General features: G+C 37.9%; 1 protein-coding gene across 2 annotated transcripts in view; it reads left to right on the forward strand.

The window, feature by feature from the left end:
• Positions 1-7,010, forward strand: part of PPEF1 (protein phosphatase with EF-hand domain 1) — a 137,807-nt gene extending 130,797 nt beyond the window's left edge. For both annotated transcript variants that reach the window (XM_081278305.1, XM_081278304.1), the window contains exons 19-21: positions 3,677-3,840; positions 5,148-5,232; positions 6,382-7,010. In XM_081278305.1, coding sequence (XP_081134431.1) covers positions 3,677-3,840; positions 5,148-5,232; positions 6,382-6,599 — 467 coding nt within the window. In that variant the 3' untranslated portion in view covers positions 6,600-7,010. The remainder of the gene's footprint in view (positions 1-3,676; positions 3,841-5,147; positions 5,233-6,381) is intronic.
• Positions 7,011-14,697: the final 7,687 nt, after the last annotated feature.

The raw sequence follows: 14,697 nt of genomic DNA on the forward strand, positions 1-14,697 counted from the left end.
GTGTTATTGAGTTCTATAGTTTCCTTATTCAACTTTTGTTTGGAAGATCTGTCCAGTGGTGAGAGAGGTGTGTTGAAGTCTCCCATGATTATTGTATGGTGATCTATTAGACTCTTGAACTTGAGAAGAGTTTGTTTGATGAACATAGCTGCACCATTGTTTGGGGCATATATATTTATGATTGTTATGTCTTGTTGGTGTATGGTTCCCTTGAGCAGTATGTAGTGTCCCTCTTTATCCCTTTTAATTAACTTTGGCTTGAAATATATTTTATTTGATGTGAGTATGGACACTCCTGCTTGTTTCCGAAGTCCATATGAGTGATATGATTTTTCCCAGCCTTTCACCTTCAGTCTATGTATGTCTTTTCCTATCAAATGCGTTTCTTGTAGGCAGCACATTGTTGGGTCTTGTTTTGTGATCCATTCTACTAGCCTGTATCTCTTAATTGGTGAGTTTAAGCCATTAACATTTAAGGTTATTATTGAGATATGGGTTGTTCTTCCAGCCATATTTGTTTATTTATGTTACTTAACATGGTTTGTTTTTCTTCTTTGATTATTTTTCCCCCCTTTACTGTACTACCTCCCACTGTTGGTTTTCATTGTTATTTTCCTTTTCCTCTTCCTGTAATGTTTTGCCGAGGATGAAAGAGATGTTTTTCTAGCTGCAAATTCTTTTAACTTTTGTTTATCGTGGAAGGTTTTAATTTAATCTTCCATCCTGAAGCTTAATTTTGCTGGATACACAATTCTTGGTTGGAACCCATTTTCTTTCAGTGTTTGAAATATGTTATTCCAGGATCTTCTAGCTTTCAGAGTCTGTATTGAAAGATCAGCTGTTATCCTGATTGGTTTACCCCTAAATGTAATCTCCTTTCTCTTGTAGCTTTTAAAATTCTCTCCTTATTCTGTATGTTGGGCATCTTCATTATAATGTGTCTAGGTGTGGATCTCTTATGATTTTGCACATTCGGCGTCCTGTAGGATTCTAGGATTTGGGATTCTGTCTGTTCTTCAAGTCTGAGAAGTTTTCTCGTATTATTTCATTGAATAGATTGCTCATTCCTTTGGTTTGGACCTCTATACCTTCCTGTATCCCAATGACTCTTAGGTTTGGTCTCTTTATGTTATCCCATATTTCTTGGATGTTCTTCTCATGGTTTCTTAACACTCTTGCTGAGCTGTCTATGTTCTTTTCAAGTTGAAATACTTTGTCTTCATTGTCTGATGTTCTATCTTCTAAGTGTTCTACTCTGCTGGTAGTATTCTCAATTGAGTTTTTAAGTTGGTTTATTGCTTCCTGCATTTCTAGGATTTCTGTTTGTTTGTTTTTTATAACCTCTATCTCCCTGTATAGTTGATCTTTTGCTTCTTGGATTTGTTTATGTATTTCATTGTTGAAGAGATCTTTCATTGTCTGATTTTGCTGTCTAATGTCTTCCTTGAGACTCCAGATCATCTGAAGCATGTATCTCCTGAATTCTTTATCTGACATTCCATCTGCTGCAGATATTACCTCTTCTAAAGTTGAGTTGACCTGCATTGCTTGTGGTCCTTTCTTTCCTTGTCTTTTCATACTGCTCGCGTTTCTTTCTGCTTGGTGAAACTGTTGTGTTATTGACTTTTCCCCCTGTATATTTATATTGCTCTTGTATAGTTGCAAAGTCTCCCTCGAAGGCGCGGGCGGCGGTTCTGCCCCTCCTCCATTTGGGACAATGTGCCTACCCCGCCGGCAGGCTGCTGGACCTGTTCTGCTGGTCGGTAGCAGGTCTGCCTACCTTGCAGGTGCAGGCGGCAGTTCTGCCCCTCCACGGGCCGCTGGGCCTGATCTGTCTGTCGGTTGCAGGTCTGTCTACCTTGCAGGCGCGGGGGGCGGCTCTGCCCCTCCGCAGGCTGCTGGGCCTGTTCTGTTGGTGGTCGCAGGTCCGCCTACCTAGCAGGCAAGGGCGGCAGCTCTGTCCTTCCCCCAACCGGGGCGATGTATCTACCACACTGTCGGGCTTCTGGGCCTGTTCTGGTGGTGGGTCGCAGGTCTGCCTACCTTGCATGCGCTGGGGCGGCTCTGCCCCTCCACAGGCCGCTGGGCCTGTTCTGTCGGTGGTCGCAGGTCCACCTACCTTGCAGGCGCTGGGGCGGCTCTTCCCCTCCGCAGGCCGCTGGGCCTGTTCTGCCAGTGAGTCGCAGGTTCGCCTACCTAGCAGGCGCTGGGGTGGCTTTTCCCCTGCGCCGTTTGCTGGGCCTGTTCTGTCGGTGGTCACAGGTCCGCCTACCTAGCAGGCGCTGGGGCGGCTCTGCCCCTGCACGGGTTGCTGGGCCTGTTCTGCCGGTGAGTCGCAGGTCCACCTACCTAGCAGGCACTGGAGCGGCTTTTCCCCTGCGCCTTTTGCTGGGCCTGTTCTGCCGGTGAGTCGCAGGTCCGCCTACCTAGCAGGCACTGGGGCGGCTCTGCCCCTGCCGGGTTGCTGGGCCTGTTCTTCCCCATATATACCTAATTAAAATAAATTAATTAATTTTAAAAAGAAAAAAGACAAAATATTTGGAAAAATATTTTGAAATATTAAAAAATCAATCTGTTTACTATTTACATTGTGTTAGGTGTTATAAATAATCTAGAGATGACTTAAAGTATATGGGAGGCTATATGTAGGTTATATGCAAACACTTAATCATTTATATAAGGGAGTTGACCATCTGTGGAATTTTGTATCCGTAAGGGGGTTTTAGAATCAATCCCCCATGGATACGAAGGGATGACCGCGTTTATCAAAAGCCTTAAAAATCTGCATACCATTTGATCATTCAGTTCCACTTCTAGGAATGGTCCTAAGGAAATAATGGAATAGTTTCATAGCCATTAAAATGACAATGTAGATCTATGTTTATTAACATAGATGGAAGTCCATGATGTAAGTAAAATAAAAAATAGGTTAGACTAAATGTTTGTGTGTATGTGTGTTATACCATATCAATACATGTATATAAAACATATATACATGGGGACTTGGGATTTACGTAGTGGTAGAGTGCTTGCCTAGTTAAGTTTGGTCCTTAACCCTGGGTGGGGGGTGGCGGTAATGCTAGAGTACAATAATATTTGATTTTAAGAAAGATAAACTATATATACATTTATGTATACACATTTATATACATAGAAAAAAACTAGAAGTTATAACATTGTTTTATATTTATTCAAAATCATTTAAAATGAATAATTTTTAATAATCAGAAAAATAAAGATACTTATATTTTGAAAAATTACATTTAATATTTTTGGGAAAAGATATTGGGAAGATAGATGAGTAATATACTGAAATATTAAAAATCAAACTAAATTTTTTATCCTTTGTATATTTTTAAATCTTCTATAATAAATAGGTATAACTTAATTCATTAATCAGAAAAAGACAAAAACAATGTAATACCCTAAGTATGATTTCTTACACATGACAGTACAGGCAAGATCTGTGGAATATGAAAGACTATCCATAGTTTTTTCTTCCTCAGAGCTCTAGGACCAGAGTAGGACAGATCATGAAGGAAACCAGCAGGCCCTCAGGCCTCAAAACCCCATGCTGTTACTGGCTTTGCCAAGGGACATACGTATTTTTTGTCAAATTATAACAAATTATATGGGTGCTTTTTTGTTTGTTTGTTTGTTTTGTTGTTGTTGTTAGGAAAAATTTCAATAGCCCAATGGGCTTTTTCTATGGAGAGCATTTTGGGGCTGAACTTACCATGGAGATCTCTGAGTTTGCGTCTGGTAAACATAGACAAAAATGGAAATGTTGACTACATGTCCAGCTTCCAGGATGTCCACATTGAAAAACCTGTGAAAGAGGCAAGTGACACATAGCCCCAACTAAAACCTGGCTGGGGGAAATACCCTTGGGACAACCTCTAAGTAACTCAATCCTTTGAAAAGTTAAGAATGGAATCATCTAATGGATGGGAGTGGCAATTTCAGAAAAGACCAAAGGTACTTTGTGGTCTGTTCAGAAAATTTATACCTTCTAAAGATAGACAAAAAGAAAAAGGAAATAGCTTTGGCATGAAAACTCATGTCAAATATATGATTCTTGTTTAATTACTGTCCAGCAGAATGGCAGATGTGACATTCATTCTTTCATGCAGCATACCGCTTAACAATAGTTAATGTATTCCAAACCATGTATAGACTTGCTGACATGAACTAGAATATGTCTTAAAGAATTTTAAAGCATAAAATCTCTTAATAAAAAGGGAATATCCCAGGGAGTTATCAGATTGCAGCTCTTATTAGTTAACATTTCATCAGTAATTAGTTATAACATTGAGCTGATTGGAGTTAGGACTTAGTTTATTGTTTGCAGGGAAGATGAGAAAAACAGAAAAGGGAAGTAAAAGTGCAGGTTGAAAGCTAAAATATCCTTAGGAAGGAGGCTTTTGGCCTGACTTCAGAAGCAGTTTACCATGGTGATTAAGATCATAGATCTTGGTTTCAGAGAGCTGAGTCAGATTCATAGCTATGTGATGTAACCTTTGGGAAAGTTACTTTGTTTTCTAATCTGTAAAATGGACATAATAATGGTCTGTTCCTATTCCTTATGGTTGTCAAGTACTGAATGAAATGATACACATAAAGCTTTCTGTATGTGTTGGCAATTGTTATTTATTGCTATCTTTTTACTTTGGTCCCCTAAGGAACACGAGAGCAAGATCTTTTTTTGTTTTGTTTTGTTTTAATTAGTTATACATGACAGTACAATGACCTTGACATATCATACATTTGAATCAGATAGAGCAAGATATTTTATCTGATTAAAGATGGTTGGGCCAACCTGGACACAGTGGCACAGACCTGTAATCCCAGTGACTTGGGAGGCCGAGGTAGGAGGAACACAAGTTTGAACCCAACCTCAAAATAAAAAATAAATAAAGGACTGGGGACTTAGCTCAGTGGTAAAGCACCCCTGGATTCAATCCTCAGTACCAAAAAAAAAAAAAAAAAAAAAAAAAAGCATGGTTGGGCCAACAGAAGGCTTGCCTTCTCAAATTTCTATTTAAATCATATAATTTGAATTAGTGATGATGTCTTGTGTTTGTTACATTTGCTAAAATCTCTGTCATTATTTCTTTGTTTTAACACTTAGAAAATCTTTGTTTTAGGTCCAATCTACTCTAATTGAAACTCTGTACAGATACCGATCTGATCTGCAAATCATATTTAATGTCATTGACTCTGATCACTCAGGTAAATGAACTTTGATTAGTTCAGTAGTAGTAGAAAGAAAAGACTGGCGTGCTTCTCTGAAATTAGAACTGTTTTCATCTATTTCATTCTTCATACAAAGTTGATGAAATTTGAAGGAATCAAATTCACATTTAATGTTGTTGTTATTTTAGTTTGGCCCAAAATTCTGTATTTTAGACCATAGAATTCTATACAAGCCCAATAGCCATTGGTCAAACTGGAATAGCTCCTTTTCTAAATCACCAGCATAGATGGAAGAATAATTTACTTTCCATTTTAATATTTTAGTCATTCCTGAAATAAAAATCATTCCTAGAGTTCTGGCTCTGTTTGGGAGACTGAGAGCTATAAAAACTCATTTTCTATTTATCTTTGATGAACAATTAACTTCTTTTCAAACTTAAAAAATATATATATTAGGGCTGGGAATTAGCTCAGTGATAAAGTGCTTACCTAGCATGTGCAAGGCCCTGGATTTGATCCCCAGCATCACAAGGGAAAAAAAAAATCAACTATTCCCCTACTGCAGAGACCTTTGAACACCAAAAAAACAACAATTAACCCATGTAAGTAAATTATTGCCTATTAACAAGGCAACATCATGGGGCTGGGGTGGTGGCTCAGTGGGAGAGCACTTGCCTAGCATGTGTGAGGCACTGGGTTCGATTCTCAGCACCACATGTAAATAAATAAAATAAAGGTCCACTGAAAACTATAAATATATATAAATAAATATATATATGGCAACATCATTCTTTGCAATCTTATCATTGATTCCCAAGGTACCTTTTCCCTCTGCTTTGATTTCGCTCTCTGCTCTGTTGTCCTTCCATGTCCCTCACCCTTAGATTTTAGTTCTTGCAGTTTCTCTACTATGTCTAGTCCCACAGTTCGTATCCCCTTAACATTTCTTCACTGTTTACTCATTCTGGATTTAGAATAATCTCAGAATGACTTGGTAGTTGAAAGTGACATGTGACATATTGCTGCTTACATTTATGACCTTACCTCCATTTCCGTCAGTGTCTTCATAGTCAGGTATATTAGTGAGCTTCTAATTGGAGCTATTTCAATCAGTGTGGCTTCCTCATCCTTCCCTGAGGTAGGTCTTGAAATGAACACTCACCACTCTCTCCTATGTTCTTTTAGGCCTGATCTCCATGGAAGAATTTCGGGCCATGTGGAAACTTTTCAGGACTCACTACAGCGTTGATATTGATGATTCCCAAGTTGATGAGCTTGCCAATATAATGGACTTAAACAAAGATGGAAGCATTGACTTTAATGAGTTTTTAAAGGCTTTCCATGTAGTGCATAAATATGAGAAGTTGAACACATCAAATGCCAAGTTTGCTAACTATAAATGAAAGCTTCCCTCAGGCTCCTTGTAAACAGCTGAACTCAAATTACAATCTTTTCCAGGACCACCGAAATTCATAGTCACTAATCGAGAATAATAGATCCCAATTCCCATCATAAACAGACACAGTATGGGTGTCGGAAGCCCTTAGCAAACTATAACTGGTAGACTAGGTTAAATGTCAGCTGATAAGATTTGCCTCTAATGTTGGAACTCACCCATTGCCATTGAGAAGCTGGGTTTGAGCCTAGTGTTGGTCTCTTGGATGCCACCTAATTGGGAGACCAGAGCAGTTTGGAAACATCCTGAAAGGAACCCACAGAGCACCAGAGAGAACTATTAAGTTCAACAACTGTGACTGAGGGATGGGAGGAGGAATACCAAGCTACTAATGGAATAAACTATTTCCATTCTTAAATTGTAATCTTTTTTGGAGATTCCATAAACCAGTGATCCTTAATTGTGGGGGAACCACTCTTCAGGGAGGGGGACCACATTATATTGTTGGGGAAGACTGTGGGAGAAAAACTTTTTTCATGTCTGATGGTAGTACTAAGTGAATACATTTACATTGATCCCTATAATTAATATGGTCTGATACCTTCATTGATAAGATGGGGCCTTGGTTATGCATATACTGTGCAATTTATTCTGCTATTCTGATCTTGAGTCGAACAAAATGAGATTTTTGTTTAAAAGTAAGTATATGTTTCGCTTTTTAAAAAAGTTTTAGAACTTCAAGATCTAGAAACATGCCAGATCCTGTAATCCTGCCTGCTCCACACACCAGAAATAATGGATAAAATTTAACAAAAAAAAATTTTTTTCTTTTACTAGACAACTGAGCTTACAGGAAAGTAAAAGAAACTCCTAAAGGGGGAAAAAGAAAAAAAAAAGGAGCATAATTGAAACTATAGCAATATTAATATCAGGCGGGTTAGACTTTAAGGCAAAAAATGTCATTGGGGATAAAAAAAAATATCATTACTGAATGCTAAGAGGAATAATTCACCAGGAAGATATGATATTTATAAATGCATATGCATCTAATAATAAAGGTTTAAAAGTTATACAAAAATTTATATACTTACCAGGTTAAGTTGGTAGAGGGTGATTTTAAAATATCTTTGTCAGTAATTGATCATGTAAATAAAAATTAGTTTATAGATGATTGGACAACTCAGTTAACCCACCTGATGGCCTGTGGTCTTGTGTGTGTGTGTGTGTGTGTATAGTGTTTATAGATGTGTATATGTGCACACATACAACTCTGCAATCAATTTTAGAGAATATACATTATTTTCAAGCCCATATGGAACATATATAAAGATTGAGCACAAAACTTAAATACCAATCAATAACAAAGATATTACCTTCTCTAATCATAATGCAATTAAATTAAAACCCAACATAGGAGGGGAGGGAATTTGGGGATAGAAAGGATAGTAGAACAAAAGACATTATTACTTTATGACTGCATGACCAATGTGATTCTACAACATGTACACTCAGATAAAGAAGAAATTATATCCCATCTATGTATTATATATTAAAATGCATAAATTCATTCTACTGTCATGTATAACTAAACAAAAAAATTAAAAATTAAAAGAAACAAAAAAACCAATATAAAGATAATCATATTAATGAATGAGTGAAAAAGGAATAAAACTGTAGATCTATCATAAAATGCTAAAAGGAATTTCATAAGAATTCTGTGGATAACTTTATGCCAATAATTTTTTAATTTTTAATTTAAAAAATTTTTAAATTAAAATTTCTTAACTTATATAAAAACAAAAATTATAAATATTTATGAGGTTCTCTGTGATGCCAATAATTTTTTTAAACCAAGTGAATGGACTATTTCCGCAGGAAAAACATAATTTAGTAAAGCTAACTCAATAAAAGGGTCTGAAGAGACATTTAAGCATTGAAGAATGTAATGGCTTTGTAATGGGTCAATTTGGTTACCTTGAACTTTCTTTCTCAGAATTCCCTTGCTTAGATGTTTCTGGTTAGAGCGGGCCACAAGGAAAATTCTTGAGAGATTGGAAGTAGTAGCCATTTTGTACTTTACACATGCTGTTACTGATCTACTGACATCTTATTGGCATAAAGTTGCAGTTAGGCCTGCAATTGCTCTTTATTTCCCTGAATCCTCTGTTAGCTTCTTTGATTTCTGAGCTGTGAATGTGTTTAACTTCTTGATGTAGAGCTCTGGATTCTGCAGGACTCCCCATCACCAAGGTCAGAGGCAATAAGAATGGAAAGCTTCAGTACCTTTTTGTGGGGTGCCAGCTTATGTGTGTGGGTTTCAGCCTGTTATCTTCCTGATTACCTGCTCTCTGAACTTTAAGCTCTAGCATCAGATATGGAGACCATAGCCTTATAGAGACAGCTTAATTAACTCCTGCTTGTGCACACACACACACATAGAATCAGTATGTATACACAAAGTCGTGTGTCACTTAATGACAGGGATATGTTCTGAGAAATGCATCACTAGGCAGTTTCATCATGGTGTGAACACCATAGAACATAACTAAACAAACCTAAGACAGCTACTATGTCACTAGGCAAGATAATCTTATGGGACCACCATCATACAGGCAGTCTGTCATTGACCATAATGTAGTTATGCAGCACATGACTGTATATTTCTTACTGGTTCTACCCTGGTTGAACCCTGACTGGTTGAACCCTGACTGGTACAGAATTTGGTACTGAAAGTCATTCCAGAACAACAAAAGTCTTAAGAATGAGTGTTTGTCCTGGGTTTTCTGGCATTAGGTCCCTAGTCTGATTAGATTTAAAGGCACCAATAACCTTCCCAGTGATAAAGAGGAATACTTGTAGTCCATCCCATGAAGCAGCAAAAGTTAAATTATCACCTTCAATCAAGCACTTATACAAGTCAAGACTCTGGAAGACCAAATATTTGCTATCTTAGAACATCTTTGTTAAACTAAGTCTAGGAGGATTGATTGGTTGCTTGCTGAAGAAATTAGAGAAGTACAGGACTTTAAATTCCCAGCTTAAGGTCTTCAGAAAGGATTTGGGGGAAAAAAAAAAAGCTCATCTCCTATAGCCATAGGGCTGAGATTTCTGAAGGCCAAATCCAAAGTCTAATCCTGGGATTGGTTGAACACAAATTAACAACCTCATAAGGTCACAGCTATGGTTGACTGTTCCTTCCAAAAATCAAGTTGAAATTTAATTTCCATTGTAACAATGTTACAATGTTAAGAGATAGCTTAGTGTTACAAGTGTTAAAAGATAGCATCTTTAAGGGGTGATTAAGTCATGAGGGTTCTGCCATCATGAATGAATTAATACTGTTATCCTGGGAGGGTTACTGATAACAAGGATGAGTTTGGCCCAATTTTCCTCTCTGTTTCATGTGTGTTTGCTGGCCCTTGCCAGATGTTGGACTTCCCAGCCTCCAGAACTGTGAGTCAAGTATACTTCTATTGTTTATTAGTTACTCAGTCTGTGGTTTTCTGTTATAGCAACAGAAAAAAGGCTGACAACACTTTTTTTTTTTTTTTTTTTTTTTTTTTTTTTTTTGTTACAGTGAGGAATCATTCATTGGGAAGGAATGGCATCCCAAAAATTTAGATGAGATCCTATGGGCAGGTTCTAATGTACATTTTATTTTCCAGGAGAAGCAGCCCTTCTACCTCTGCCTGAGGAATTGCTCTTCCCCTTTGCCTGAAGGACCCGTAATGGCCTCCCCTGAGGTAGCTACCTTGCAAGGCATTTCTGATCCTTCTTGGGACCTTCACCCACCACCTCTATTTGGGTATGCTAATCTGACCCTATTTGGAAACCCAGAAGTGCTTGAAGGAATGAAGTTCATCAAAGTGGTAAATATATGAATAATAACCTCATATAGGAGCCAAAATATACAGTGACTAAATGATAACAATAGTATTTAAGTTCAAGACAAAAAAAAGGAATTAAAGTGCTTTAAAATCAGTTCATTATCCAGAAACAGAGTCAAAGCAACAATTAATATTAGATTTTGATAAATAAAGAATACATGTTAAGCCAGGCACAGTGGCACATGCCTGTAATCCCAGCGACTCAGAAGGCTGAGGCAGGAGGATCCCGAGTTCAAAGACCAGCCTCAGCAACTATGAGGCATTAAGCAACTCAGTGAGACCCTGTCTCTAAATAAAATTCAAAATAGGACTGGGGATGTAGCTCAGTGGTTGAGTGCCCCTGAGTTCAATCCCTGGTGACCAGAAAAAAAAGAATACATGTTATAATGCTGGGTGCGGTGGGTGGCACACACTTGTAATTCCAGCGACTTGGGAAGCTAAGGCAGGAGGATCACAAGTTCAAGTTCATTCTTCGCAACTTAGTGAGACTCTTGTCTCAAAAAGGACTGTGGATATAGCTCAATAGTATATGATTTCTAATTTATGGAAGGAGAAATGGAATAATAATTTTAAGAAGTCAATAGTAATATAGTAGATTTAAACATGAACATAACAAAAATTATGTTCAGTATAAATTGATTAATTAACCCAATGAGGAAAACACAGGTTTTAATACTTCAGAACCATTTCCAACTAAACGGGCTTCTGGAGCAAGGCTCAATCATCCTGACTGAATTCTCCTTTAAGTAACCAGACTGAGCTGACCCACCAGCTAGCTGGAGATGCATGAGTGAGTACAACTGAGTTTACCTGAGCCTGATCCAGGCCAGAACTGCTCAGCTGAACCTAGCCCAGATTGCTAATGTACAAAGTTATGTCCAGAAAAGCAATTATTGTTTTAAGACATGAAAATTTAGGGGCAGCTTATAATGTATCAAGAACTAAATGATAAGGAAATTGATATCTACAAATGGGGCTCTGTCCTAATAAAAAACTGAAATGTGTGTCATTGGCTTTGAAACAAGGCATTAAAACAAAGGTTGGTAAATTAGTTAGGAAACTGCTATAATGGAGCGCGCGCGCATGTACACACACACACACACACACACACAACAATTTCCAAAACTGTAGTCTATGTTAGCATGGAAGATGGAAAACACTCTTTTTTTTTTAACTGTATCTTTTTTTTTCCCTTAATATTTATTTTTTTTAGTTCTCGGCTGACACAACATCTTTGTTTGTATATGGTGCTGAGAATCGAACCCAGGCCGCAGGCGAGCACGCTACCGCTTGAGCCACATCCCCAGCCCGGAAAACACTCTTAAAAGAACTTTTGATTGATAAGGAGATCTTATGCAAAATGTTGAAATTAACAGCTGGCTGGTCCTTGTGGTATATAGTAGAGGACTAGAAAAGAGAGATAAGCTAAAGTAAAAGCTATTCAGTTTGCAAGCAGAATTAAGAACATAAAGGGGCCAGAGCAGCAGACTGAGTTGGAAAATAAAAGTGTTTTTCAACTTTATTATCCTGCTAGCAAAAGATTTTCAAAGTAAATTAAAACCTGAAGGCAACACTGCTTCTGGCTGAGAGAATAACAAGGACCATATTTATTCGCCTGCCTGAAACAACTAAAACAACAAAAATAAAAACACAAGCTGTATGAAACTACAGTTTTCAAAATACTGGGTATCAGGCAATAAAGGACAATTATCCTGGAGAGACAAGAAACAAATGAAATGAGCTCTACATTGTCCCAGTTTACTGCCTTAAGTTAGTTTATAGGCTATGACACAGCGAGGGAAAATGCAGGCAAGGCCCAGAAGAATCCCTAAACTGGGAGACCTATATGGCTAGAATCTATAGGACATAGCATTGGAGAGAAGACAATTGGAACTCTGGAGACTGGCTGAGGATTTCCTCTTAAGTATTCAACAGGGGACTGAGCAGTGCGTGTGCATGGGGAAACTACCTGAGATCAGGGAAACAACCACACAGTGCTCACTTAGGACTTCCTAGAATAAAGCCTTGCTCACTAATGATTGTGGAAAAATCTCATAATTTAGGACACTGGGTAGAGTACTCCAAAGGGGTTTGCCTCAGTGGCAGAAAATAATGAGTTTTAAGAGTAAACACTGCTCTGATTCTGCCTTACAAATATGAAAAGCAAGACCTAAAAAGGCACAGCAGTTTCCAATGAACTGCATCCCAGAACAAAGCCCAAGAATGTAGAAATACAAAAATACCTAGAACCTCCAAAAAGTGAAATTCATAGTGTTTGGCATTTAATCAAAAATTGCCAGGCAGGCAAAATGTCATAATGTACAGAGAAATCAAACAATTGAAACTGACCCCGAATACAGATGTTAAAATTGGCAGACAAAGTTATTTAAACACTTATCACAACAAAATTCCATGTGCTCAAAAGTTAAAGAGACATGGACAATAGAAAAAAATCCAAATAAAATTTTAGATATGAAAACTGCAATATTTGAGATGGAAAATACTTGGATAGGATTAATGACAGATTAGGCATTGTAGAAGAAAAGATCACTGAGCTAGACAACATAGAAACTATTCAAAATGAAACACAGAGGGAGAAATTTTGTTTTAAAATGAACAGAGTATCAGTGAGCTATGGGAGAACCTCAGGAGTTCTAATATAGAAGTGTATAATTGGAGTGTCCAAAGGAAGGTGACATGAGAAATATTTGAAGAAATAATGGATAAACATTTCCCAGGTTTAGTAAAAATCTATAATCCTACAGATTGAAAAATCTCAATGAACCACAAGCACAAGAAACTTGAAGTACACTGACACATCACAAATTCATCACAAATTGTACCCAACAATATATTCTAAAAAAATACACTATGACCAAAGGAGATTTGCCCTGAGATAGTGGTTTTAAGAATGTCTAAAGCTTTTGGCAGTACGTAATATGTCTTTTCTATTACTTCCTGATTATCATTTGATTTTTTATTCTCAGCATTGTTTCTGGAACTCTCATTTTCTCCTTAGGGCTCCTAATTTCTAGAATAGTTGTATGCCTTAGAAAATTAATGTAAAAATGCACGCGTGTGTGTGTGTGTGTGTGTGTGTGTGTAGAGAGAGAGAGAGAAAGAGAGAGTGTGTGTGTATTGTAGTTGGACACAATACCTTTATTTTATTTTTATTTTTATGTGGTGCTGAGGGTCGAACCCAGTGCCTCACACGTGCCAGGTGAGTGCTCTACCACTGAGTCACCCCCCCCCAGCGCATTTTTATTTTTACTAATAGTTGTTGTTTAATGTTGTAAAACTTTTGCCTGACACTTGAGTTATTCTTAACCACACTAAAATTTTGTGAAGTGTATGTGTGTGTACACATGTGTATCTTACTTTTAATGTTTCTTGATTGCAAATGAGATTGAGCATTTTTAAAATTAGTTTTTTATTGGTCAGTCTATTTTCTTCATCTGTAAAATCCTTATTCTTTTCCTTTGCTAATTTTTCTAATGGCTAGTTTAATTTTTCTTATGGATTTCTAGGAGCTTTTAAAACTTTTTTTTTTTTTTAAATTGGAGTTATGTGTGCCTTGATTGACCAGGAAACCTCCTTGAGGGGAATGAAAAGGGTGGAGTAGGTGGCCCACATGCTAGGCAGGCTATGCTTCTTACTTGTAGTGGCTGATCAGCTCAGGCTTGATCTCCACCTGAAGTGAAGATCTTGCCATTGTAGACATCAGCGTGCTTCTCACCATCTTGAGCAGAATGATTGTGTCCCTCACCTATCCCGCAGGTGCGTCTTTGTGGGCAGTGCCTTTTTCTTGGCATGGTTCAGGCACATGATCAGGGAGTATTGCTTCCAGTGCAGACCAGAGTTCAGCCACCAGCACTGGCACACTTTGTACAGCTGTCTTAGCTGCTCACAGGACATGTCCAGCAGCTGGTTGAGGTCCATGCCAAGGTAGATGAACTTGTGGAAAGGCCACTTCTTCTTTTCCACTTCCATGATCTTGGTGGCTCTAGCAAAAACACCTAAAACTCTTCTTGATGATAATCCTGTTTTGTTTTCATGGTGCTGGGCATGGAACCCAGGGCCTGGCACATCCTAGGCAAGGAAGGGCTTTACTACTGAGCTACATTCTGTAGCCCCTCCTCTGTTCTATATTTGTGAAGCAGCTATCTTCTTCCAGTCTGTGACTTGATTTTTCACTTTCTAGCATGTTTTCAAACAGTT

Source organism: Spermophilus citellus (genome assembly GCF_964194105.1).
Source record: "Spermophilus citellus genome assembly, chromosome: X".
NCBI classification, from domain to species: domain Eukaryota; kingdom Metazoa; phylum Chordata; class Mammalia; order Rodentia; family Sciuridae; genus Spermophilus; species Spermophilus citellus.